The following is a 26875-nucleotide window of genomic DNA, read 5'->3' as shown; positions in this document are numbered from 1 at the left end:
TTTATTTGTCTAATGTTAGAATCATCTTTCGGGGACGTGATCTTCCAGCCAGATTGTGTGACATCCAGAAACCGACTCCCCCATATTTCATATTAAGGCCAAAGCAGACGATATCAATACTCTCTCATAGTCTATATTACTGCTCTTGTATCCTGAGTGTATTTTTCTGGCAGACATATACTTGTGGATCATTTGTTTTTAACAAAAATAGAAAGGGGCTCCTCAAAAGCACAGTGCCCCAGGTTTCCCTTTGAAAAAGTAATTTTGAGGAGGAATTAACTGCCCTGAGCTAAAAACCCAGACTAAAGAAGCCTGTATCTTACTGCTCCACCAAGGCCTGTGCAAGATCCTTCCACAGGAGGGAAGATAAGATCCTCCACAGTGCGACTGCACCCCCTGGTGGCGAGGTCCGAGGTCGCATCCAGGACGTCCCCAGACTCCTTTTGCCCCATCTGCCTTCCGCCCTCTATTTTGAATAGAAGAAATCTAGAAGTTACTTCTTTAGAACCATTTTACCTCCAAAAACTTAATGCTTGATTTATCAAATATTTTAAAATATGTGTCTTAAAACTCTGTATGAATAAGGAAGGTCCCAAATTAGCCTTTGTCTGCCTACTTTCATAGCATTAACAGTAATCTCCCTGAATTAGCCCAGACACTGAACTAAGACTAATAATAATCTCACTCAATCCTCAGAGCAGCCTTGCAGAGCAACCTGGATGTTACCTTGGTTTTACAGGTGCAGAGGGAAATCATAGAGGAGGTGAGGGTCTCACCTCACCCCCTGCCCTCACTCTTCCCTGCTTTATCCGTAAACCCTTGGCATCTTTCACAGTCATCATTTTCTACAGCTTTTTTTAGGTCTCCAAACACCCCCTCACAAATTTCTGCCCTGAGCTCCAGGTCCTTTCAGGACTTTTGCAAACATGTTTTTATTATTACTTTTTATTATTCTGTGTAGTATGCTGATGTATTCCTAGGATTGTGCTGAAATTATAACATTAACTTAGCAGGAAAGGGGAGGCTCCTTTCAGTCCTTCTGTACTCATCTGAGGGCCTAAGGTGGGAAGTGCTAGTAGGACAGGTGCCAAAACAAAAACAGATGCTTCAGAAAACTGTTGTGGCCGCTTGGCAGTGTGAGATGCCTGTAGGGAGGCAGGTGGGCAGGTCTGCAGAGCGCTGCATCCAAGTCGGTGGTCCCGGGCGGCTGCCCTCTGAAGTGGGGTCCCCCACGGGAAGGACAGGGTGTCCTCTCCAGAGGTGAGGAGCAGGCATGGGGGCAGAACCAAAGCTCCGTTTTGAACCTTTACGTGTGCGTGTGTGTTAAGCCTCAAAAAGCAGAGAGATATCGCATAGCCCCAAACATGGCCCAAAGCCCTCCCTTCCACGGGGGGCTTTGTTCGCGCACACACAGAATAACTTCCCCAGAGGCCGGGCCAGTCCTCCAGAGCACCGAGAGCGCCGGCCAGAGCGGCGGCGACCACTGCTTGGCAGCCGCGACGACCTACGACGCGCCAGAACCGACGTCGCGCCTGCGCAGGGGACACGCGCTGCGCCGGCGGCCTTTACGTCATCACCTCTGCGACTCCCCCCCGGACAGCCTGGGATCTGCTCTTCGGGAAGGTGCAGTAGGGGGACCGGCAGGGAAGATGCCCGTGGCCGTTATGGCAGAAGGTGCCTTTAGTTTCAAAAAGTTGCTAGATCAGTGCGAGAACCAAGAGCTCGAGGTAACCATTCGCGTAGCGCTGGGAGGAGCCGCGGGGGGTCTCCGGGTCCCGGGCGGCACTGGTCTCCAGGGTAACCGGGCCTGGGGCCTGCGGATCGGGGGCGGGGCAGGGGGCGGGCGCCTGCTGGGCGCGGGAGCTGGGCCTGTGGAGTCTGGCGCCTTGGCCTGTTCGGATGGCCAAGGATCCAGGCCCAGTCGCCCGAACTCGCTGGGAACTTTTTGTTGTTTGTCTTTAGCTAATGAGCCCGAAAATCTTGCTCATCTTTGCTCCTTACACCCTCCACTGTGCTGCATATCTCCCCCCGGTTATGGGAGCAGGTGGAGGAATGTGGATTTTGTTCAAGACGTGTGCACGCACATACACAGACCAAAGATGTAACCATTGGAACCTTTTATTAGCTTAGAAAGCCCTTGTTGGTCCCATAATGTTAGCAGACGAGTTTATCGATTTGTCTTCAGTAAGAGGTGAAAGTTACATCATGCAGCTATTAAAGTTAAGGTTTTGTTTTAGAAAGGCCCTTAAAAAAGCATGTATAAAGAAGTTAGCCAAAGTAGACAACAGCCTAAAACAGCTGCTTACTAATAGACACAATAGATTTTTTTTAAATGGAATGAATGAAAGTTGAATGAGGTTAGAAATGCCTAAATCAACTGTGATGTTTTCCTGTTTATTATTCATTTATTTAGATATTCAACATATTTGATATAATGGCAGAATCATCATGCTTTAGGAATCGTTGGAAATACTTGTTTCTTATAATACTAAGATAACTTATATAAGAATTTGAGACCTGAGAAAAGGATCCTATTTAAATAATCCCATTCAAATAAAGTCACTGAAGAGATAAGTCACTGCTGATGACAGATTTCAATTTAATACTCTGGGTATTAATATAAGTGTAAATTAGGTTATTCTCTTTCATTTTGGTCTTCTAGGCACCTGGAGGAATTGCTACACCCCCCGTGTATGGTCAGCTTCTAGCTTTATATCTACTCCATAATGACATGTAAGTACTTTTTACTAAAGCTAAGAGCAGCAATTTCTTCAAGGTTATAGAGAATTCATACATTAAAATACCGTCACTAGAACAGGGGCACAAGGCGCTGTATCTTTTATTATAATACTTAATACTGTGTCAAATACTGAATTATAAATTTATGATGAGGCTGAGTTATTTTAGACTACATTTGTTTTATATACACCTAAAAAGCGCTCCAGTTTGTTATGAGAAATTACAATGCCCATTTCAAATTGCTTTAATCCTATTGATCTTTTCTCTTTTGTCTTTTTATGAAACTTTCTTATTACCTTCATTTACTTAACTTCACTTGTAATCAATAGACCAAGAGAAATTGAAAGGGAAGGTTGAGAAAACTAAGAGGAATTTATTGCCAACATGTATGAGGTTTCTTGGAAGTTTTCTGCTTGTTAATTATTCTTAATTCATATTTGTTAAAGAAAAGTCAGAAAGCATGACTACAAAGGGGTATGAGGAACTCATAGTTCTATGACCCATCCATGACTGCTGTTAAATTTTGTTTTAAATTCTTCTAAACTTTTTTTCATATCTTTTAAAAACCTAAATCCAGATTTTTAGCATATAAATTGTCTGTTTCATTTTTTGTAATCTTGTCATCCTGTGTTTGTTGTAGTTCAGGCTTCCAAACTCTTAAAAACTGCCTTAAAGTTTTGGTGATTCTTTGCCCACTGGTGGGAGGAGAGGTGACGAGGAAAAAAGCATGTGTACTGTATGTGTTGTCAAGGAATGCCAGAGACCTGAAAGTATATATGTTAGCTTATTTTTATAGAGAAATTATCTAGGCAGTTCTACTTAAATCTTTGTACTTTTAGTGTACTGTTGCCTTAATTTAAGATCTGGGTTATTAATTAAAAAACTTACTACAAATGGCAAAACTTTACTTTGGTAAATATATTTTATGTCTTTTCATTTGGAAAACTACTGTTACTTTCCCTACACAAATTCATGTAAAACTAAATTTCACTTTGTATTTTATAGAATAGTTTAAAGAATATTCCTGAATGTTTATATTGGGATCTAGAATTTTAAGCATTTATTGAGGTGATTTTTTTTTTTTATTGCTTATTTTTTCTTGGGGGTGAAAATTAGGAATAATGCAAGATATCTTTGGAAAAGAATACCACCTGCTATAAAATCTGTAAGTATCCTTTCTATTTTTCTTCTTTAATACAGTAACAACACTCATTTAAATGGTCACCTCATAAAAGTTTGTTTTTCTTCCCATATAGTTCACAGAAATTGTTATTAAAGCAGTATTAAAGTTTAATAATAGATCTTCAAATTCTTCTAATTGGAAATTTTAATTTCATTTGATAATATAGTAGTCTGTATACTCAGCTCCTGCTGATCAAATTTCTTGAGATATTTCATGTGTCACTTAACTAGGTAAACAGCTGAGCCAGTTTAGATAAAGGTCTGCTGTCTATTGTTTTTTAACTGATTTATGCAGCTTTCTATTACAGTACTAATTTTGAACCTGATAATGTTTATAAGAATAGTCTAAAAATGATGATTACTCACAGAATTAAGGTTATTTTTGCTAATTAAGACTTTAGATTTCTTATTTGGGGTAGGAGATTAGATGAAATAACCTCTTAATAACCAAAGTGAAATGAAGTAAATTTTTACTTTCAAGCCATTCACTGTGCCTGTCATAAATGTCAAGTGAAAATTTCAGAAAATTACCAAGAATCCACCCAAACTCCTTTGTTGATTATCAATATTCAGCAGCAGTCCAAATTAGTATTTTTACTCCTCCTTCTTGCCAGGTCATTCTGTTAATGCTCTTCCAGCTTCATGGGCTTAAATAAACAACAGCCATCAGTTATGTGCATGATGTTACTGGCAGCTTTAGCCTTAGAAAGGCTATAGTGTATGGCATCTTAGATTGGAAGTCTGTGCTGTTAGCCATTTTTCTATTACTTATATCCTAAAATAAATAAATATATATATATTACGGTAGCTGGTTTGGCTCATGGATAGAGTGTCGGCCTGCGGACTGAAGGGTCCCAAGTTTGATTCTGGTTAAGGGCACATGCCTGGATTGTGGGCTCCATCCTCAGTAGGGAGCATGCAAGAGGTAGCCAATCATTGATTCTCTCTCATCATTGATGTTTCTGATTCTCCCTCTCCCTTCCTCTCTAAAATCAATAAGAAAAATATATTTTATATGTATATATTTATGTATATATCAGTTATATATTCTGTGTTAATGTATTAATGAAATTCAAATACATCTTTAAAAATAATTTTAAGGTAATTCTAAGATTTAGTTCTTTGGACTGCATTCTCATGCCTTAATTTGCTATTAAAATAAAAATTTATATCAGTTGCTTAGTGGTTAGGGTGTCAGCCCAAGCACCAAAGGGTCCTGGGTTCGATTCCTGTTCAGGGGCAGGTTCAATCCCACGTGCAGGAGACAGCCAGTCAATGTGTCTCACATTGATGTTACTCTCTTCCGCCTCTACCTCACCTTCCTCCCCCTCTTTTCCCCTAACTCCCTCCCTTCCACTCTCAAAGATCAATAGAAAAATATCAAATGAGGATTAACAAAAAATAAAAATAGATCAGACATAAATAGACTTTACTATTCATAGCATTTAAAAACCTTTCTTATGGTATTGAGCTAAAAGGTAATTACATCCCTTAAAAGAAATGGTGAATTGTTTTAAGATACAGCTGTTGATGAATCTGCACAGTGAATATCTTCAAAGACAATAATAATATTTATTGCAGGCAAATTCTGAACTTGGGGGAATTTGGTCAGTAGGACAGAGAATCTGGCAGAGAGATTTCCCTGGAATCTACACAACCATCAACGCTCACCAGTGGTCCGAAACTGTCCAGCCGATCATGGAAGCACTTAGAGGTAGTGTTGCTTTGTGGTTAAAAATCAAATTAGACTACACTTGTTCCCTCAAGTGCTGCAGTGTTGAATTAAGGCAGTGGTGTGTTTTAAAAATAGATAGTTTTTTCCTAATGCGGCCGTTTTCAGAACTCTTAGATTTGTTATAATCATGCTGTTTCATTTCATGTTGCTTGAGATAACAGCGACACTTCGGGGCATCACTGTCTTTTAATCCGAGATTGAAATTGCTCTTGTCAGGTTTTTGTTTTGTTTTGTTTTGTTTTGTTTTGTTTTGTTTTCTACTAAAATGAAATCTGGTAATACTCTGATAACTTCAGAGACTGTGCTTTGGACTTAGTCAGCTTCAGCCTTCCATGGTGAGGTTTCCAACTTCTTGATTTTATAACTAATCAGTCCAGTACATAGATGTGCAAAGATGAAAAGCCTGATGAAACATAATAAAACTCGTCCCTGCCCCTGTCTTTACATTCCCTCACCCCAACATTTGCTTCCAATCTTCCTGGTTCACTCTTTTATAAATTCAGACAATAGACGGAAATCTTTGGGTTGATCTAGTCTCACCACATTTGGACAAGAACAGTAATGTCATTTAATTACGCCTTTTCAAAACGTCAGCTCTTTGGTCACTCTGCCCACCCTCTGCTCCCACACAGAGGCAACAAGGAGACGGGCCTTCGCCCTGGTCTCTCAGGCATACACCTCGATCATCGCTGACGACTTCGCAGCGTTTGTCGGGCTCCCTGTGGAAGAGGCTGTGAAAGGTACGGTTGGCCTACTTGTTGCTTTCAAGGAAAGTGGAAAATGGAGGTGTTTGTTGTGCATGTTTTTAGAGAGATGACATGAAGCACGCAGCCCAGCACCCAGCAGGGCCAGGCAGCAGATGCCTTGAAGGCAGGCACAGTGGTGAATACCCACATGGTCATTACCAGGGCAAGTGCCAAAACCACCAAATTAGGCAGAGAGAAGAGTTGACCTCATTGCTCATTTAGAAATCCCACTTCACTCTGACTTGGTGGACTCATCCCAGCATCCCTTTCCAGCCCATCTTCTCCCTCACAATTTTACTGATCCCTCTACCCTGGGAGCTGGCACCCACTCCTGATGTGCTTCTCCACTGGTCCCCGATGTGCTTCAGCATCTTTGTTTCTCCCATGCTGGAGTGAGGTAGAGCATTGCACACGCTGTGTGGCACTGCTTTATAATGATTGACGTTTTCATTCTCCAGCAAAGCAGAGTTCCATCAAGCACCACATCTTATCCTTCATTGTCCAAGGCCTAGCACAACTCTGGACACTTGGAAGCAGGTTAATGTAAGATCTCAGAGGAAATCTTACCACTACTTACCCATGCAAGCATCTATTTATTTGACTCTTTTCTGGAAATCAATCCATAATTTGTTATCCAATAAATGCTGTACCCCAGAGTCCATACTGGGTAGAAGTGTAGTCCCACACCCATGTCAGCTATGTAATCTAGGACAAATTACCGGAATTCCCTATTTCATTTCCCACATCTGTTTAATTATGGTTGCATGTGCACTTCAGAGAGCTATTATGGTGATGATGTAAAATCCTATAAAAGCACCTACCATGCACCTACTGGTCATCTCATTGTACATGTCAGCTGTTGTTTGCATGGTTTCATCACCTTTGTTATTACTGATACAATCTATCCAATAATACAAAATATACTAATAAAATCCTAGGTGCTCCTCGCACCCTCACACAACACCCTCATGTTGTCACAAGATGGCCTGCAGGGGAGGGCAGTTGGGTGTGATCAGGCCAGCAGAGGAGCAGTTAGGCATCAATCAGGCTGGCAGGGGAGCGGTTAGGGGGTGATCAGGCAGGCAGGCGAGCAGTTAGGATCCAGCAGTTCCAGATTGTGAGATGATTGCTGCCTATGAGATCGGGCCTAAACTGACAGTCAGACATCCCCCGAGGGGCCCCCAATTGGAGAGGGTGAAGGCCGGGCTGAGTGACAGGCTTCCCCCCACCCCTTCCCCAAGCCACAAATTTCGTGCACAACCTCTAGTGATTACATAAAATACAATGTAAGTTTTCTTTATGTCTGTTTTTAGTAACTGATCACGTTAATACCATGGTACTTTGTAGAAAACACATCATCTATTAGTGGTTATACCAGCCTGATAAAGTAAAAGGAAGCTTTGAATGTTTCAAAATTAAGATTATATAGGAACACTGTCTGTAGCACAACTTTCTAGTAAAACTGCACATGACAGGTTAAACTACATGTGTCAGGTCTCCTGAAAAAATGATGCGATTGACAAAGAAAAATGGAGGGTTTTGGCTATTCCTTCATTTTTGTGTTGAATACACATTTTTTAGGTATACTGGAGCAAGGATGGCAAGCTGACTCCACCACAAGAATGGTCATGCCCAAAAAGCCAGGTAGGTGGAGCTCTTCACCCGTGTGTGCAGCATGGAACTCCCTGGGACGCCTTTAGTTTTCAGATATTACATTTGAGTAACTTGATATAAGATTCTGCTGTACTAGCAAAATTAAAATAAATCACACATTAAATACAGAATGGCAGACATGTAGGGTGGAAAGGATCTTAAAGTCACCTAGTTTTCCCTTAATTATTAAAAATGTATCTCTTGTACAAAACATTTATGTGGGTGTTTTATAATTTCTGTTACAACTTAACTTTTGCTAAGTTTTAATCTCCCCTTCTTTCATTTATGGAGCCATTTCTAACTTCAACCTTCCTGTCTAACTGTTGCCTTAGGAAGTTATTTTAATTCTTATATATTCCCCTTTCCTCTTGTACTGTAGACACATAGACTCTTCTAATCAAGACTTTCCGTGGCTTCCACCTTCGTACAATTACATTACCTGGTCTTCCTTTTAAGGCTTTAAATCAGGTGGGCTGGCTGTGCTGTCCCAGTGTGAGCTCCCAGCCCCTCCGCCTCCTCTCTGCTCAGGCCAGGCCCAGTCCTGCCCCTGGTTTCCTTCCACTCATCAGGAGGCTCCACTCAACAGGGAGGGCCTTACTGCCCAACCCACAGCCCTCCCAATCTGTTCAACACTGAGCTCCTGTTTGACTTTGCTGCTCCACAGTTGAGTGTTGCACAGATGTCAGGGTGCTCAGCCCTGCAAGAGTGCCGAGGGAAGCCAGGCCCAGCGATCTGGAGGACAAGAGAAGGGAATCAAATAGAGGGCAGTGGTATCTCTGTTGACAAATAAGTGGCCGTAAATTCATATCGCGTTAAAACTGTATGGAAATTCTTTGTAATGACTTCTGTAGGTGGACTTTACATTTTGTTTATTTAGTTGCAGGTTCCTTGGATGTTTCCTTTAACAGGTTTATTCCTTTGTCAGGTATGTATTTTCATATGTTCATTTAAAATACATTTCACTGTTCTTGTTTTTTTGTAGTATTTATTTATTCATTTTTAGTTCTAACTTTGTAAAGAGATTAAATTCTTTATTTGGTATTTATAATAATACACCTGGTTGTAAGAGTGAAAGTGTGGGTTCCCCTCTGTAGCTCACCTTGGGCACTAGTGCCCTGGGCAGGGAGCTGTGATGGGGCCTCTCAGCAGCATCCCAGCTGACACGTGCCACCTGAAAAGCCGAGTGAAACCCCCGACAGTGTGGTCATTGTGTTTTTCGTTCATCAACACTGAAGTCCTCCCAGAGCAGTGTTTGTCGCCTGGAAAGCACTCAGTGGTTCACCCATTGAGTTACCTGTCACGTGGGTAACTAGGAGAGCTGTGTTCTCTTCACAGGGATGTTGCATGTTTGCTTCAGTAACAACAAACCAACGGGGCTTTATTCCCAGTTTGGGAAAACTCATAAAAGTTTGAGACTTCTTGGCTTGTTTTTCAAATGTGCAAAGTCAGGGCAAATCTGGGCAAGTTTTCTTATTGTAAAATTAAAGATACGGGACGGGGTTGCAGAACCAAAGCTGTGTTGCTCTGGACACTAACTTTGTGACTCTTGCATGCACAGAGCCTGCCCCAGTTCCGCCGATCCCCAACGAACAGCAGCTCGCCAGGCTCACGGATTACGTGGCTTTCCTCGAAAACTGACGTCTCCTCTGCTTTACGATCCAGTGTCTCGTATCCTGACAAATGTAATTTTGTATTTTCAGTTTATTGGATGGATCGAACACCTCAGCGTTCCGTACTGAGTATGTGATAAAATACAGATGTAATATAAAGCATATTATATATATTTGTCCTTACACATCATGCTGAATAGTTGTGAGACAGTTCTCCTGTGGTGGTAGCTGGCAGTTTGGGTGAGGCTGCCAGAACGACGCAGTCAGCTTACATTTCCGGGGCTCGTAGGTGCAGCCCCCTGCCTCATGCTGCACAGTGCATGGCAGCGTCTGTCCCACCCGCGCCCGGTGCTATCCCATCCGGTCTGAGGAAGGCTGTCCCCAGGGGTATTGTCTGAATTGGGGGTGGTCCCGAGGCACCCTCTTTGGAGAATATGCTCTCTTTTCTCAGGGTGCTGAGGAGCCAGAGGCGTTTCTTTAGCAAACAGATTGTTAGGGTCCTCTCTCAGTGTGAGTACATCCATTGCTGGCAGTGGAGGTGGGACTTGAGACACTTAAGACGCTCATGAGAAGTATTAGCTCATGAGAAGTGTTACGCTGTACTGTTTTCTTCTCAGAAGAGGGAAACTCGTATTGAGAAGAAGCTGTTGAGATAAGTAACACTTTGTACCGCTGTCCTGCAGCCTGCTGGGTGCTGTGTTTATCCCTCGGTTCAGTTCTGCCTTTTGGAAAAATACTGAAAAGTTTTTCATTTCTCGTGTGATAGCTTTCTGAATATTTGAAGTTGTTTATTGTATTTTCAGATTAAAACACCCCCCCCCCAGTTCATTTATTTTGCATTTGTTCAATAAATATTTAATTGATTTCTTCAACTGTTTCATCCAAGGCAGTTTCTAGAAACATCACTATCCTAGTTTTTCTGTTGACATTCTAGTTTATCACTGTCTCTCTTACAATTATTTGATTCCTGTTTTTGCTCATTTTAAGAGATTTTTTCTCGGAATGTTCGCTTTGCATCTAAGGTTATAAGAACACTTGAGTTTCTACACGTTAAACTAACAGCCACAACCGATAAGGGGCCAGATGTTCACAGCCCCTTCCTTCACAAATCAAGGCTCCATCCCTGGGGAGCCCATTGAAAGTCAACAGGCTATTAAAAATTTGTCCAGGAAGTTTACAACCATTTTGTCATTTCCTAAGTTTTGATAAATGTTTTTTAACACACATGTGCCATAGAAGGAGTGCTTGCAAGGAGGGGCTTGTCAGCATGAGAAGGAACGATGGAGTGGGTAGGCGATTGTCTTCAAATGCTGCACTGTCGCCTGGCAGGGTTGTGTTCATTGCTTCCAACAGCAGAATCACATGAAGGTTAGAAAACCTTCCAATACTATCCAATAGAAATGGAAGGTGCCACATAGGGAATTTAAATTTTCTAGTAGCCACAATAAAGTGAAAAAGGAAAACATGAAATTATTTTTAACGTATTTTATTCAGCCCAGTCCAAAACATCATCAGCTCAACATGTCATCAGCACCAAAAATATTAATGAGATAGCTTACATTCTTTTCTTCATGCTAAATCTCTGCAATCCTACGGGGGTTTCATTTCCATCACAGCTCAGTTTGGACCAGCCACGTGTGAGCAGAGCACATGACACAGGAGGTCTGATGTCTCAGACACAGAGAGGCCCAGCAGTCAGATGCTGCAGCCCCGTTACATAAGCACTCACCAGGGGTGTTGGGAGAATGCCCGGCACTGAGTGCATTAGGGACAGCTTCTGTTCCTCCAGGAGACACGAGCAGTTGCCCATTTGTCTTCTAGCTTTCAAAGTGTTGGGTTTTTTTTTTTTTTAAACAAGCTTCAAATAAATGGCATTGAAAGGCAGGGGGAAAGGCATCTGTTACCTCTGGGCTGGAGCAGCCCAGGAATTGGAGTGTGTCCTCGTTTGTTAGTGCTGTGCCTGGTTCCTCACTAGGAGCCACTGACAACGCTGCCGTGGGCGGGGTGGAGGTTTGCCTTTTGGATGGAGTTAACCTTGGGTAATGCGATCTTTTTTTATGCTTAGGCAAGGTAACAACCTTCCGCTGATGTTGCTTCTCTAAGTGAAGGACGCTTGCTTTCAAAATGTAGTGGGGGAGCAGTGTCATTTTACCTAAAGATCTAAAAACAAGCTAAAGCCAGGGTGGAAAATTTCTTGATTTAAATCAGTGTTTCCCAAACTTCTCTCATGATGAGAATCACCTGGTGGAGTTGTTAAAACACTGATTCCTGAATCCCAACTAAGAAGTGCTAAACTAGAATTTTTGAGAACATATAGGTAAAATTGCATACCTAACTTAGTGCTCTGTATATAACATCTGTCTTAGAGCACTAGTTAAGTATACAATTTTACCTATATGTTCCCAAAAATTCTAGTTTAGCACTTCTTAGTTGGGATTCAGGAATCTGTGTTTTAACAACTCCACCAGGTGATTCTCATCATGAGAGAAGTTTGGGAAACACTGATTTAAATGGTTGATGACGTTCTCCTGGGTCATTTGAGACACTGAGAAGCCAGGCTTCCTTCACACATCTTTGCAACTTTAGTGATCACCTCGTTGCGCCCACCTGAGCAGGGCATCTGCGTCCTGAGCATGAGTCATGGTTTTCCTCCTAGATAGGGCCAGGCGAAAGGCTTGTGTTCTGAATAAAAGGAACCAGACCATTTTCCACTTGAGTCACATGATGGAAGGACTCGCCAGAAACCAGCGTTGATTTAATCATGTTCTCGTGATCCATACGCCTGCGCCCAGCCTCTGAGAGGAGCAACCCAGGATAGCCAGCAAAGTGACCCCATGCACAGTTCATACAGTGATAAACACCCACCTACAGGGGTCCTGTGTCCCTTAAATACCCTGACTGGAGAACAGTGAAGGTGTTGTGAGGCTGGCGGTGAGTGATGCCAAAGGAGAATGGCCCAAGAAATCCCAGCTCCCATCTGGCACCCATATGCCTGTTGGATGCTGCCCTTAAAATCTCAGTTTCTACCAGATTCTAATCAGTACTGGACCCATTTCCCGGTGACACACAGACTGGATGGAAATGTGGGAATGTGTCCTCAGTGGCTGTAGTTTTGCCTGAGGCAAAACTAAACATGAATCTATTTCAAAAGTTCAGCAGGCTTCAGTGTTTAGCATCTCGGCTAAATACTTGTTTGGATGCCTTGCCTGTCTTTCATGTGGCCTGAGCTGCTGCTGTAGGTCCAGAATTTGCAGGGAACTGTTCTCTGTGTCCACCATCCCTCCCCCACAATACCAGAGGACTGATGAGAAGCAAATACAGGGTTAACCCTGAGTTATCGAAAGCAAATATTTCAGCCAGAGCCAGACCTCCGTACAATGCAGCTGCTCGGCACCATCCTACCCTCCCTGCCACTGGGTTTTCTCTGACCCACGTGGTTAGGGTCATTCTCGTCACTCCAGCTAAAGGTAGTCTGCAGAGAAGTAAGCCTTAATGGCTGGGGAAGTGCCACAGAAAACAGTGCTTGATTAGACAGCAAGTTTCAAAGAGAAAACAGACATCTTGCAAGCCCTAGTTCAAAATGTTCAGATCACAGCAGCGAATGTAAATACCTCGGAATCTCCTACCCATCTGACCAGTCATGTTTCTCCAAGAGGTTGAGTGACAGCCACACACCCCCTCCTGGGCTGTCTGCCATCCAGAGCTCTGCCTATGCACTCTTGTCTGAGCCCAGAGCAACCTCTCTTGGTGGCACAGAGGGGCCCGTGGGGAGCAAGGACATTGAGTTAGGGTGCTGAGGCACCTTGTTTTGTATATAGCGCTGGTGTACTGAGTGGAGGTCTGAGGGAGTCATACATCCCTTTCCCTGTCTCCAGGTCTCCCCTGCTTAGAGAGATTGGATAAAACCAGCCTTCATGTTATCCGCCCACATTACAGCAAGCTGGCCCTGCTCCAGCACCCTTCCCCTCCCCGTGACCTCAGCCTTCATTCATGAGAGAAACCAGTGAGAACAAGCTGCAACAGTGAGAACAGGGACTGCCATGGACACCAGCAATGTCATTCATTGCCCAGGTCCACAACTCCTGCCTCGTTCCTGCCAGGGGAGCAAAGCCTTCCTGGAGACACTAATCCTTCAAGTTACTCCAAAAGATGCCTAGAACCTTTGGCATTTGCAAACCCATTCTGAAATTAAAAACAAGTAATTGGCTGGTGTGGCTCAGCAGTTGAGCATTGACGTATGAGTCAGGAGGTCTCTGGTTGGATTCCTGGTCAGGACACAGGCCCAGATTGTGGGCTCAATCCCCAGTGGGGGCCATGCAGGAGGTAGCTGATCAATGATTCTCTCATTGATTTTTCTATCTCTGAAATCAATAAAAATATATTTAAACACACACACACACACACAAGTAACTGAAGGTTTTCCCATTGTTGAAAAGCATTGGTTTAAACCTAATTATCTTCCGTGTCTAGTTTGGTCTAGACCAGTGGTCGGCAAACTGCGGCTCGTGAGCCACATGTGGCTCTTTGGCCCCTTGAGTGTGGCTCTTCCACAAAATACCACATGCAGGCACTTACGTAGAGTGCGATTGAAGCTTTGTGGCCCATGTGCAGAAGTCAGTTTTCGGCTAGGCAAGTCTATTTTGGAGAAGTGGCGTGAGAACACTCAAGGGGCCAAAGAGTCGAATGTGGCCTGCTAGCCGTGGTTTGCCGACCACTGGTCTGGACACAGCTGGAAATTTGGACACACTGCCTTCCTGTTGGTCCTAGACAGACTGCAGCCCTCCGACGCTGACAGCCAGATGCTCAAATGGAGAAATGGTTTCCTCAGCATTTCCAGAAAAAGGTAGACCTGGTGTTTTTGTTTAATCGACAAAGTTAGTCTTCCACAAACGAGATTTTGTGTCTTTCAAATTGGAAGTGTAACCCTAGAGCCACTAGGCTGTGGCCCACATTCAATGTGCGCTCATCTTTAATATAGACACACATGCCCGTGAACTTGTGTCCTTACCTAAAGGCACAAGAGGACCACCAACAGGAATAATTTACCCAAATGTACTTGTCTCACTTGTCTTTGCCACCTACAGATTTCCCTCCTGCACTCTTGTTGCCTGTCCCCATTGAAGCGCAGCCCTCCACGGGCACCCTCCCTGGACGGACGCCCTTTGGAGGGGCAGGGGCAGGGGCAGGTGTGGGCTCACAGGGTGGGGAGAGGATGTTGTAGCCCAGCCTCAGGCCCAGCCCACCCGAGACCCCCAGCCCTGCTTCACTTCTAGGGCTTTGAGGGTTCCTGTGTGGACCTGGGCTCTGACCTGGGCCCACACATGGGCTGCAGGGCCTGTGAAGGTCATGAACTTGTAATGATGGGACCAGGGCATGTGACTTGACTGAGTCATGAGGGGACACAGGTGGAGGGCCTGACCTCAGTCCAGTTTCTGGGCGAGGGAGTTCACACCCACCTGGGCCCCAACCAGTCAGTCCTCTCCATGGGGGAGACTGAGGCCTGTCCAGGACCGCTGGGTCCCTGCCCCACACCCACCTGAGTCAGGCCTGACTGGTCTGCAGGCATTCCTGGTGTGAAGGCGGAGCTGGGGTCCCCCATGAGTCCCCTTCCCCTCGTGTGTCCGCACTCCACTCCCCTATTAAATCTTGATTTGTTTTCAGCCTGCCCCTCCATTCTGTTCTTTTTCTCTCTCCATTTCCCTTGGAACTGAAACCGAATGTTATAAAACTGAGTCTAAAAACCACTTTTCCCGGAAACAGTTGTGTCTGTGTCCCCCTCCCTACCCCCAAAAAAGGGACAGAGCTTCCCCGGGAGTGCTTTCTCCTGCTCCCAGGTGTGCTGCCGCCTGGGACAGCCTTCTGTCCCTGAAGAGTGGCTGGAGCTGTGTCCTCTGTGAGGATCGCTCAAGTCACATCTGACCAACTGCAGGCCTGACCCCAGCCTCCCACCCTCGCTTTGAGCTGAGGCCTGTTCTGAGCAGTCCCTGGGGAGAAAGTAAGCATGGGGGGCAGGTCACCTCCCTCCTCCAGAGGCCTCTCCCGGCTGCTTCCCCTGGGGCCTGTGTCCTGCAGGTGGGCAGCGCAGGCCAATTGGCAGAAAGGGGGAGGCCCCAGAGTCTCAGGGCAGCTGGGCTGGTGAGAGGACGCTGCAGACGTGGTCACATCTGACCTCTTAAGTCACAGGATCCAAGCTCCTTTGGGAAGCAGTTAAACCTCATTTGAACATTTCTGGCTGCTAAAACGGTCTAGTTTCCCCCTTGCCTTGAAACATATTAGCAGAAGTCAGTAGGGAATGGTTGCTGTCCCTCCCCCACTCCTGGGATCCTTGCCTAAACTGCAGTGAGGCCTCCACAGGCTTTCCCTGAAGCTGCTCTTGTCCTGGGATTTCTGAGCCCCTTCAGCTGAGGAAACACCCCCAAGGCTCTGACCCTGACCCCGAGGGATCAGTTGGAAGAGTGCTGGCTGGCTCCCCTTTCCTGGGGGCAGACGCTCAGATCCGCTTCCTGTGTGGGCCCAGGGTCCCTGGTGGGGGGCGATGTGTGTGGGGGGAACACAAGTGCCTGTGCTTCCTGGGCTGGGCACTCGGCCCTGTCCTGACCAGGAAGCATGCAGGTTCCAGGACTCTTCCTCCATCCTCCTCCATCCTCCATCGCAGGCCAGAAGGAGCCTGCATTTCTCTCCCACCCCTTCCCCACTCAGGGTCCTGCTGCCCAAGAAAGGCCTGGAGGGAACCCAGCTGCTTGAAGTGGTTAAATAAACAAGAGGCTGTGACTCATGGAGGCATGAGGTCGCTGGAACAGGAGCAACGGGGAGCGAACCAAGTGCCAAAGCTGTGATGTGGCGCTTCCTCCAAACCGGCCAGGGAGGGGCGAGGAGGGGAGTGGGAGCTGGACCAGGAGTGTGTGAGAGAGACAGACACCGTCTGTGTGGGGAGTGTGAGCTTTATCTCCCTTTACCTTCCCCCAAACTGCTTTCTCGGGGCTAGGTCTTGAAACAAGGCTCTTCTCACTGGCACCTGACCTAGGTCAGTCCAAGGACATTGGTTGCCCCCTTCCCCTTCCCTGAGATTGTCTGGTAAAGTCGCCCTGGACAGTGGAAGTAGGTACCAGAAGGCCAGCCTGGAATCCAACCTGCATTAGATGCTCAGCAGGAAAACAGTCCCCTATTATGAAACAAACCAAAGGCATTTTAAATTTGTCCAAAACCTTGACTTTTGTCCCCATTGTTAAGGATGACACCCTAAATTAATGGTTCTCACCCAGGAGCAGTTTTATCCCCAAGGTTCACTGACAACGTCCGGAGATATTTTACATTGTCACAGTTGGACATGGAGGGCTCTGAGGCAGGGAGGCTGCCCAACGCCCCAGTGCACAGGGCAGTCCCTGCCATGAAGAATGGCCTGGACCATTAGAGCAATTCAATAGAGCAATTCCTGTCATTGCCCGCTGATCCTGTGGCATGAAGAACCCAAAATGGCAGTAGTCCCAACTTCAGTGGCACTCTCACAGTGCCCCCTAGTGGAAGCACCTGTAATCCAGTGGAACTTACTTAACCCAGTTTCAACTCCACCTTAAAGGGCACAACACCCTTGGGGGAAATCAGATGGTGAGAAGTACTGCTCAGGGCACTGCAGCCATTTCAGCTGCAGGCTTAGCCCACATGTAGAGCTGGGAGGCATGGCCCTGCATTGTGCATCGTCCTTTATCAAGCTCTTTTACGTTACCCAGCTTGGGAGTAACTGGCTGGCACTACACCAACCTTCTTACATAGGTTCCCAGTGCACAGAGCCCAACACATTTCTAGTAAACAGCAGGAAGAGGCCAGGCCTGGGGTTTCAAACCCTTGGTCCAAGGGTTTCTGTTCAACGTGTTTTCCAAAGTGGTTGCACCTGTGAGCAGTGTCGGAAAGTCACAGTTGTTCCACATTCTTGCCAACACTTAGTATTGTCCGTTTTTTAATTTTTATTATTGTAGTCCTTCTGGTGCATGTGTGGGATAATCTCACAGTGGTTTTCATTTTTGCTACTCAGATGACCAATGAAGTTGAGCATCTCTTCATATGTTTATTGGTCACTGGATATCTTTTTTTTTTTTTTTCTGCAGTCTTTTACCCATTTTACTATCACTGATTTTCAGGAGCTCTACATATGTTCCAGGGACAAGCCTTTGCCCCACATACATAATTCAAGTCTCTGTTCCCATCCCTTGGGTTTGCCTTTCACTTTCCACGTCCTTTGTCTCATCATTCATATCCTGAAGTTTCTGCTCATCGCTCTTCTAGTTTATTTCCATTGATTCTTGAGAATAATGTGTCCTTTTCCTTAGATTTTTCTTTTATTTTGCTGAATTTTATTCCTAAGCACATTTTTCTGGTCCCAGAGGGACCTGTAGAAGACAATATTCTAATTGATTAAATGTTAACGGGTCTTTAGTTTGCCTTCAGTCTTCATTGGTAATTTAGCTGGGCTCAGACTACTCCGAGAATTCTCTTTCTTTCTCAAAGTGCATTAAACAGTCATGAAGAAAGAAAAATCTCACTTTGCATATGTATTTTAAACTTCTTCACTTGAGTTCTTTTTATTTTTTACATTTTCTTCTGTTTCAAATAGAGATTTGATTTCCCCAAATGGGCTGACTGGTCTCCATCTCTTCACCTGCAGAAACTGGTGAGTGTTCAATGCTTTTGAGCCTTACAGAGGGAAATGATTTTTTTGTGTGTGTGGGGAAGTTTAGACCTCTGGACCTCTTTCTGAAACCTAATGTGCAAGTAGAAACTGTAGTTAGAGGAAGGCGATGCAGACCTGGGTAGTCTTGTCCTAGAATAGCCGGCCATCTGCTGTGGCCATCTACAGTCAGCTGGGGACATGGAGCCTTCATCTCCCAGAGTCAGCTGATCAGTCAGCAGGAACAGCTGTGGCAGAACGTCCTGCTCTGCTCCCAGAGCCCCTCCCCACCTCTCCCTTTGGGCATCTATGGTGAGGTTGACCCCGCTGGGAAGTTTAGTGGTGGGTGGAGCCACCGCTCCCTTATTTTAGTTTTTTGCTGGTGCCATTCCTTATTATAAATCACTAAGAATTTAGGAGCTCCGATGGTGCCTTTTCCTAGTTCCCAGAAATCAATTTCCCCTATTGTTAGATCATTTGGGGGATTTGTTTGAATAATGGACTTACAAGCTACAAAAAGTTAGAATGTCCTCCTGAATGAGGTGCGTTAATGCAGGCTCTGTGAGGGAAGGCATCTGTAGATTTGAGTGCATGCCAAACCGCAAATTCGGGGATTAGGGATTATGGTAAAACACACAGCCAGTTGGAGGGTCTCCCTCATCAGCTCATTCTGGAATCAGTAATTTACATATTGCTCAAGCACTGGACATCCCTGGCTTAAGTGTCCATGACACTGAAACCGGCTTTGAGCTCCAAGGGCTAGCTGACCTGCCTCTCCATTCCACTGGAGGAACTCCAGAGCCTTCTCTGCAAATGCCTTGACTGTGCGTGTACTTTTGTGAGATTCTCAGGCTTTGCTGAGTGTTTCTGTAAATGCCCGTTTGGGTTCTTTTGCAATCAAGACAGCACATCCAGGGTTTGTGTAATTAGTTCAGCTTGACCTCTCTCCAGTCAGCACTGTTGACTTTGGAAGCCGATCACCTCCATTGCTCATCCCCAAAAGGCAGCTCCTTTCCTGGCTAATTGTACTCCAAAGGCTTTAAAATAAACTCTGTGCTGTTAGTTTGTTAGTTTTTAAGGCTCATTACTGTTAAGATAGCAATTTCCCAAAGTGATTAATACATGACATTCCCAATAAAAGATTTTGAAATTCTATAAAATCATGCCGTCACTTTTTTTGGAAGCAACTTCGGTCTTATAATACAATTGCAAAAATAGCACAGATATCCTTATCTTCCAGCCTCTACTAATGGTCCTGCTGAACATTTCACATAACCAATAGTACACTTCTCAATACCGGAGGTTAATGCTGACATGGCACTGTTAAGTAATCCACAGACCTTATTCACACTTCACCCACTGTTCCACCCAGGTCTCATTTTTGGCCAAGGACCCAATGCAGACCCTGCATTGTATTTGGCTGTCCTGCCTCCCTGGTTTCCCTCATCTGGGACAGTTGCTCAGTCTCTGTCTGTGTCTTTCACAGCCTTGACGTGAATGAAGAATACAAGTTGATATTTTGCAGACTGTCTCAGTTTCCGTTTGTCTGACATTTCCTCATGTAGAGACTGAGCTGATGCATATTTGCTAAGGTCGCTGCAGAGGCAGTGCCATGCCTGTCATGCCCGGAGTAGGTGAGGTCCACATGTCCTGCTACTAGAAATGGTCATGGTGATTTGGTGAAAGTGTGTTGTCAGGTTTCTCCACTGTCCCCTCCGTATATTCCCTTTGCAACTATTACGTGGGAGAGACTTTGAGGCCATGTAGATGTCCCATTCTCATCATACTCCCCCCACCCCCCACCTTGTTTTATCATCCTTTGAATGATTTTTGTCTACAACAGTTATTAGTATGTGTCAGGCAAATAATGATTATCTATTGCCATCTTTCTTTCTATGTGGATTAATGAATTTTACTGTGAGAGCTGTTCTTTCACTTCTATTCAGGTATTCAATTATTTAGTTGCATTAATTTGAATTCATGGGCATTCAGTATATCCTAAGAGCTATAACCCATTACTATCATTAGATATTTTGTTGCTCAACTAGTCCCAGATTTGGTCATTGGGAAATCCTTCAAGCTGGCTCTGTTTTGACCTGGCCCCATCATGTTGGGATCACATTTTTACTTTCTGGCACCACAAAATACTTCTGGCTAATCTTATACATTTCCTGGGCAAGCCCTGTTGGCATTGTCTCTCCAAGGAGTTCTGTTCCGTTCATGGGATAATTCTAGGTAGAACCAAGATCTGGGTATCAGGTGTGCTCACTGCCGATGGGGTGCATTGTTTCTTAGCCCTCTCATTCGTTGTTTAGGTTCATTCCCTCATATTCTGCATGTGAGAAAGGTAAAATAGTCTCCATTCCTTCTACTGAAGTCTTACTCCATGCATTTAATACTTCTCTGCCCCTCTCTTGTTGATTTGTTTTTGTTTTTGCATTTTTACATATCAAGGGCACAAAGTGGAGGAGACGATGGGTTGGAGAAGCCTCAGATGTTTTAAAACAGTATAGCACAACTGTCAGGTGAGAGTGTAGCCACAGGTCATAGATCAAGGTCAAGTGGATTGACCGGTGTAGGGATTGAGCCTGAACTATGGCCTCCTTGGCACCGGGACTTGGAAGAGCACACATGGATCCTCCCTGCGCGCACCCCCTTACCCCGCCTCCCTGCCCCGACCCTCCAATGTCATCTTGTTTCCTGGAGACCAGCTCCCTCTTCCATAAATGTTATGTTATCTGTGGTTTCCTGACACATGGGTTCCAAGACACTGAGGCGGGTGGGAGAGTGGGCTGCGTGATCCTAACTGGCAGCCAGGGGCTCTCTCCCAAGGCCAAGGCCACTGACTCATGATCCTACAGGCCATCTTCTCCATGGTGGGAGGGCACTGCTGGCCAGCAGCCCTTAGCTGTGGGTGGGAAGACTGCCTCTTCAGGACAGAGAAAACATTGTATTTTTCATTCAAATGTCCTTTCTGACCACAATGAAAAGGCAGAACTCATGTAGAGTTCCCAGTTGCGGGCACACGCCCTGCCTTTGCCTCTGGGTCCCTGTGGTCTCCTGGGAAGACTACAGCCCGGGGACAAGGCATGTGTGAGGTCAGAAGGGCCACAGCCTCCCCCCTGCTTGTGAGCCAGGCTGCTCCTGCTCCCCACCCTGACTCAGCTCACTCTGTGAGAAGCTTTCTCTGTGAAACAGCTCCGGTCTGTGGTTCATGATGGAAAGCCCCTAGCCATGCCTCTCTCCTGAGTTCCCATGGACAGCAGCAGAACAGGTGTAAGGACAGTGACAAGAAATGAATCAACACTGGAAACAAGGAAGATTGGGGTGCACAGGCAAGAAGCTTCCAGAAATGCCTTCAGCATCCTGGATAGATGGCAAGACTGAATGGCTCACTGGCATACTTACCTTTGGGCTGGAAAGTCTCTTCTGGGAAGAAGGTTCGGGGAGTCTTGGCAGAGGCTCCATAGAGCCTCACAATCAAGAGCAGGGCTTTGAGCACCTGAGGCTGTGGACAATGTGGGGAGATGTGGCAGGGTCTGCACTGGGTGGGCAGAGCTGTGGGTGCTCTGGCCAGCCCAGCTCATGTCAGTCAAAACAACCATTGCCGAGGACAGACGCTGGAGAAGTGTCTTGTGGGTTACTGAGGGACAGCTTCTGCAGAGGCCTGCTGCATCTTCACAGGGTTCCCGAGGTCTTCGGTCAAACCCAAATGCTCCTGTGTCAGACAGCAGTCTCTGGAGGAGGCCTGGCAATGAGGCAGCCAGCAGACAGGGCAGTGGGGTGGGCAGGCAGCAGTGTGGCCTGCAGCACTCAGTCAGTCTCTCCTTACCGGTGACTATAAGAGCTGTCCTTCACCTGGGACCTGAGATGGACCGGATTGAGGGTGAGAAGACTGAAATGAAAGGAAAGCACACATTTGGAGGCCCTGAAGGTCATCTCAGAGACGGAGACACTTCGGTGCTGGTCCCAGGCCTTCCAGTCGTGTGACCTTTGGGCCTCAGTTCCCTCCTCTGTGAATGCAGGCCCCCCTCGGCACTAGCACGGATTTGGGGGCACTCCCGCGATGACACTGCAAGGCTCCCCAGCATGCTGTTAGGACTGCTGTTGAACTCTTCCCCTGACTCAGTGCTGGGCACTGAGGACCCTCAGAGGGAGGTGTTCAAACCGCACAGTGGGATTCAGTTACTGTTTGTTTGGTTACCCGATGCTGCAAAACATATCACCCCAAAGCCCAGAGTCTAATAATGGCAAGTCATCATGTATGACAGCAGATGGTTTCGTGTGGGTCAGGAAGCCAGGCCAAGGATTCTGCCTTGTGCTTTCTCATGAGCTGCACAGTCAGATGTCAGCTGGGGTCTTGGTCACTGGGGGCTGTACTGGGGCTGAATGGCTCACTTCCAAGTGGTCATTTGCATGCTCAGGAGATTGGTGTTGCCTACAGGTTGCTGCCTGCTGAGACCCTATGGATCTCTCTGTTTAGACTGGACTTTCTCACATAATGGTGTCTGGATCTAAAGATGGATGTTCTAACAGAGAGAGAATAAGAAAGAGAGAGAGAAAGAGAGAGAGAGAGAGAGAGAGAGAGAGAGAGAGAGGAAGCTGTGCTGTTTTATGACATAGCACAGGAGATCTGACACCATTAGCCCTTGCCACACCCCTGACCAGGGCAGTCACAGTCTCTGCCCAGATCTGAGCAGAGGAAACTAGACCCCATCTCTCAGTGGGAGGACCAATCACACTGTAAGACCATGTGGAATGGATCCAATATCGATACTAATAAAAGGGTAATATGCTAATTAGACTGGACATCTTCCAGACATCTTCCGGACATCAGGGGCTGAGGCAGAGGAGGTTAGGGGCCATCATGCAGGCAGTGAGAAGCAGTTAGGGAGCAATCAGGCTAGCAGGGGAAGGCAGTTAGGAGGCAATCAGGCTGGTGGGGGAGGGCAGTTAAGGGGCAATTAGTCCAGCAGGGGAGAGTAGTTAGAGGGTTATTAGGTCAGCAGGGAGCAGTTAGGAGTGATCAGGTTGGCAGACAGAGGCAGTTAGGGGCAATCAGGCAGGCGAGTGGTTAGGAGCCAGCGGTCTCAGATTGAAGAGGGTGCAGCTTGGGCTAAGGGACAAATTTTAGCTGACATCTAGTATATAAAATAAACATATGTCTTTGGAATATAGAGTCTGACACAGTATTGCTCTTATTAGAAATGGAGAGAGCAGTTTTTCACCCACCTTTTGTCAAAAATTGCTGGCACTCCCAGAGCCCTTTTGTCTGTCCCATCTGGGAATAGAAGTGAACCTTTCTTTTCAGACTCTAAGCTTGATAAAGACTGTCTGGAAATATTTATAAAAATGACAAAACTGGCTGGGTTGGTGAAGTAGCAGGAAAAACAGAACACCAAAGAACAATTCAAGAATTCATCAAATTTATATCATATTGACAAATCTCTTGCACTCAGAAAACCACTTGGCTATGGAAATCAATGACATAATTGCCCATGATCTATGACTTTGAGAAGGAGGGGGTGTAAACACGGCTCTGGAAATGTGCAAGTGGATCTTCCTCACGTAGATTTATGGCCTTCACTCCTTGAGCCTCTGACTCCATTCAACCCTCAGCTCTCAGCACAGGAACTGCTTCTTTTCCATGGAGATGGTGGAACCCAGCCCGGGAGCACTCTCAGCTTTGCAGCACCAAATCTGAATGCCAACTTGTATCTTCCTTCATCCCCTTTGCTTCCTCAGTACAACAGCAGAGCAGCCCAGCCCTGACCGGCCAGCCTCTCTGCAGCCCACCTACCTCTTCACTCAGAGGACCAGTGACCTGTTGACTTTCACTATCACCTGTGTCTTAGACATGTTGCTTTTATTGTTTCTTTTCAGCATTTCATTCCAGGCTCATCTTTAAAAGCACAAAATCACCATCACCACCACAATCAGAACCACCAGCAGTGGGTGGCCCTGGCACTAAACCCATGGGTCATGACCTTTGAGATTCTTTGAGATATAGAGGGATGGGGATTGGCTCTCAGACACCCTGGTTCTCCAACCATCTGTAACTCTGTGGTTCAGAGGTATGCCTGACTTTGGTGTTACTCCAAGCATCTTCCAATAGACCACAGGACAGAACCTACCACAGCTAACTCACATGTAAAGGAGAATAGATAAACACAAGTGCTGTATCTGCTCATTGACCGTCCTGAAGGACTTGCAGAACCAGGGGCTCTTAGGAAGTAAGACTGTCTTTTCCATGGTACCATGGAGTGAGCATCTTGGTGATCACATCCTTCCACATGAAGGAGCGATACGTGGGAACATCTCTGCCCATCAAGAACTCAGTCCTTCCAAGGATGCCCACACAGGGCATTCCCATCAGCTGGACTGAACCCTTAAATACAAAGGGCAATATACAAAAAATCAATAAAGAAAAATCATCTACATGGAGACTAGAGACCAAAATCAATATTAAAAAAAGGAACCCAGAGAAAACAGAGACAAGGCAGGAAGCAAAAGAAAGGAAAATAATTCTAATGTTAATCTTAGAGAGAAAACTATGGCACCTGAAAGATAAGAATAAAAGTTACCTATGGATGAAGCAGAATAAGAAATAGCGTTTAAACTTTGAAAATGTGGTAGCAGAATAAAATGTGTGTAGGAGAATTGAAAGATAAAATCAAGGAAGTCTCTTGAGTAGAAGAAAAAGAGATGTAGGAGAGGAGAGAAAAGACAAGGTATGAAGAGTGTTAGAATGTTCTGGGTGCTCTCCACTTCTCCTCCAGACTCTGGACTCCTTCTTCTCCTGCTCTGCATCAGGAGCTGGCCTCCAAGGCCTCCCCCAGGGGATCCCAAGCCCCTGGCTTCCAAGAGGAGATGAGGAGAACAGGACATGAAGGAGGGGCTGACCACATCTCACCTGTAGCTCCTCTGGGTGGGGAGTGTGTTTTCTACACAACTATTCTCTCTGACTCTGAAGCAGCTCTTCCTCCTCCCTTTGGGGCTACAGTCCCACTGTCACTGCCCCAGAGGACTGCCCATGTCCTCGCAAATTCTCCCCTTATCAAATCCTCTGCGGTTACTTTAGTCTGGTCATGACCTCTGTTGTCTCTTGAGGCCCTAGCTAATCAGATCACTAGAAACAGGCCCCAGAGAGAATGAGGAGGAAGAAAATTATCAAAGACTATCCCTAAGAGGGTTTTCCAGAGTTTATAATAGGAATCCCATTGAGAGGCCCTATGACTGCCCTGTGCAGCTAAGGGGAAAAGAGAAAAGTGGTCAAAGTCTGGATGGAGATTCCCAAGTGACATTGGACTCTTCAAGGTCAATGTAAAAATTCAAAGAAAAATCCATGAAGCTAGAGTTCTATACCCAGCTGAGCTGTCTTTCACTCTTCCTGACACTACTGCAGCTGCGTGTGACCAGCAAAACAAGGGTCCTAAAGAAGAGAAAGAGAGGACTCAGAATTCAGGAAAGAGATGTCCCAATTCAGAACAGGGCAAAGGAGATGGTAATTTCCAGAAAAGGGCCTCCAGGGGGAATAATGAAATGGTTAGATTTTTTTTTTTCCAAAATATTTAAGCATTTGGAAAATATTTCTGGGCATCTGACCAATCAGATGGATCACTTGCTAAAAATAATGATAGATATGTAGAACATCAAAAGAGTAAAAACTTATGCAATTGTTAACTCAAGGGGAAATGTCTTAATCACATCTGCAAAGTCCTTTCTTCCATGGAAAGTGGTATTTGAAGATTTGAAGGCTAAGATGAGGACATTCTGGAGGACATTCAGCATTTGCTCCTGTGGGTCTTGAACACAAATGGGTCATGGAAACAACTGAATGGATCACAAATAGTATTCTCTGGGGAACATTATGCTGAGTGAAATAAGCCAGTCAATGAAAGAAAAATATCACATGATCTCACTCATTTATGGATAATAAAGAACATTATAAACTGATGAACAAAAAGATAGATACAGAGACAGTAAAGCATCAAACAGACTGTCAAATTACAGCAGGAAGGTTAGGGAGAGGTGAAGGAGATAGGAGATCAACCAAAGGACTTATATGCATGCATATAAGTACAACCAATGGACACAAAACACTGAAGGGTGAGAGCATGTATGGGAGTGGGGGGAGGCAATGTTAAGATATGTACACATATAATTTCTTAATTTAAAAAGTGGGGGGAAAATAGTATTCTCAAAAATGGAATGGATTGGAATAGCCAGAGGCATTATACCCCATACTGGTCTGTGCTGCTTCATAGAACTGTCACAGTCATATTTATACACACATCTACCCACACAGCATACATGTGGACAGGGTTCCAAGGTTAAAGGTTGGGCAAAAGTGGAAAGTTACTGACATAGAATTCTGAATGCCCTGCTTTGCATAGAGTGGTGGTGGACAAGGGAGGACTTGGAGAAAAAAAATTGTCTCTGACTTTCACTGGCTGTGTGACATTTGGTAAGTCAATTAACGTATCTGAATTTGTTTCCTCTATGATAAAACAGTGCTAATCATACTATTACCCAGATTGTTGTGAGG

At 45.4% G+C, this 26875-nt stretch overlaps 1 protein-coding gene across 1 annotated transcript; it reads left to right on the top strand.

Annotated features, from left to right (window-relative positions):
• The first annotated feature begins 1564 nt into the window (after positions 1-1564).
• Positions 1565-9838, top strand: COPS8 (COP9 signalosome subunit 8). Its single transcript, XM_084892781.1, has 8 exons — positions 1565-1727; positions 2663-2733; positions 3856-3904; positions 5503-5635; positions 6289-6396; positions 7984-8046; positions 8933-8980; positions 9614-9838. The coding sequence occupies exons 1-8, from the start codon at positions 1650-1652 to the stop codon at positions 9691-9693; spliced, it is 630 nt and encodes a 209-aa protein (XP_084748907.1). The 5' UTR covers positions 1565-1649; the 3' UTR covers positions 9694-9838.
• The last annotated feature ends 17037 nt before the right edge of the window (positions 9839-26875 follow it).

This window comes from Pipistrellus hanaki (genome assembly GCF_964339955.1).
Source record: "Pipistrellus hanaki genome assembly, chromosome: 8".
In the NCBI taxonomy this organism is placed as follows: Eukaryota; Metazoa; Chordata; class Mammalia; order Chiroptera; family Vespertilionidae; genus Pipistrellus; species Pipistrellus hanaki.
This window is presented reverse-complemented; position numbering and strand designations above follow the sequence as displayed.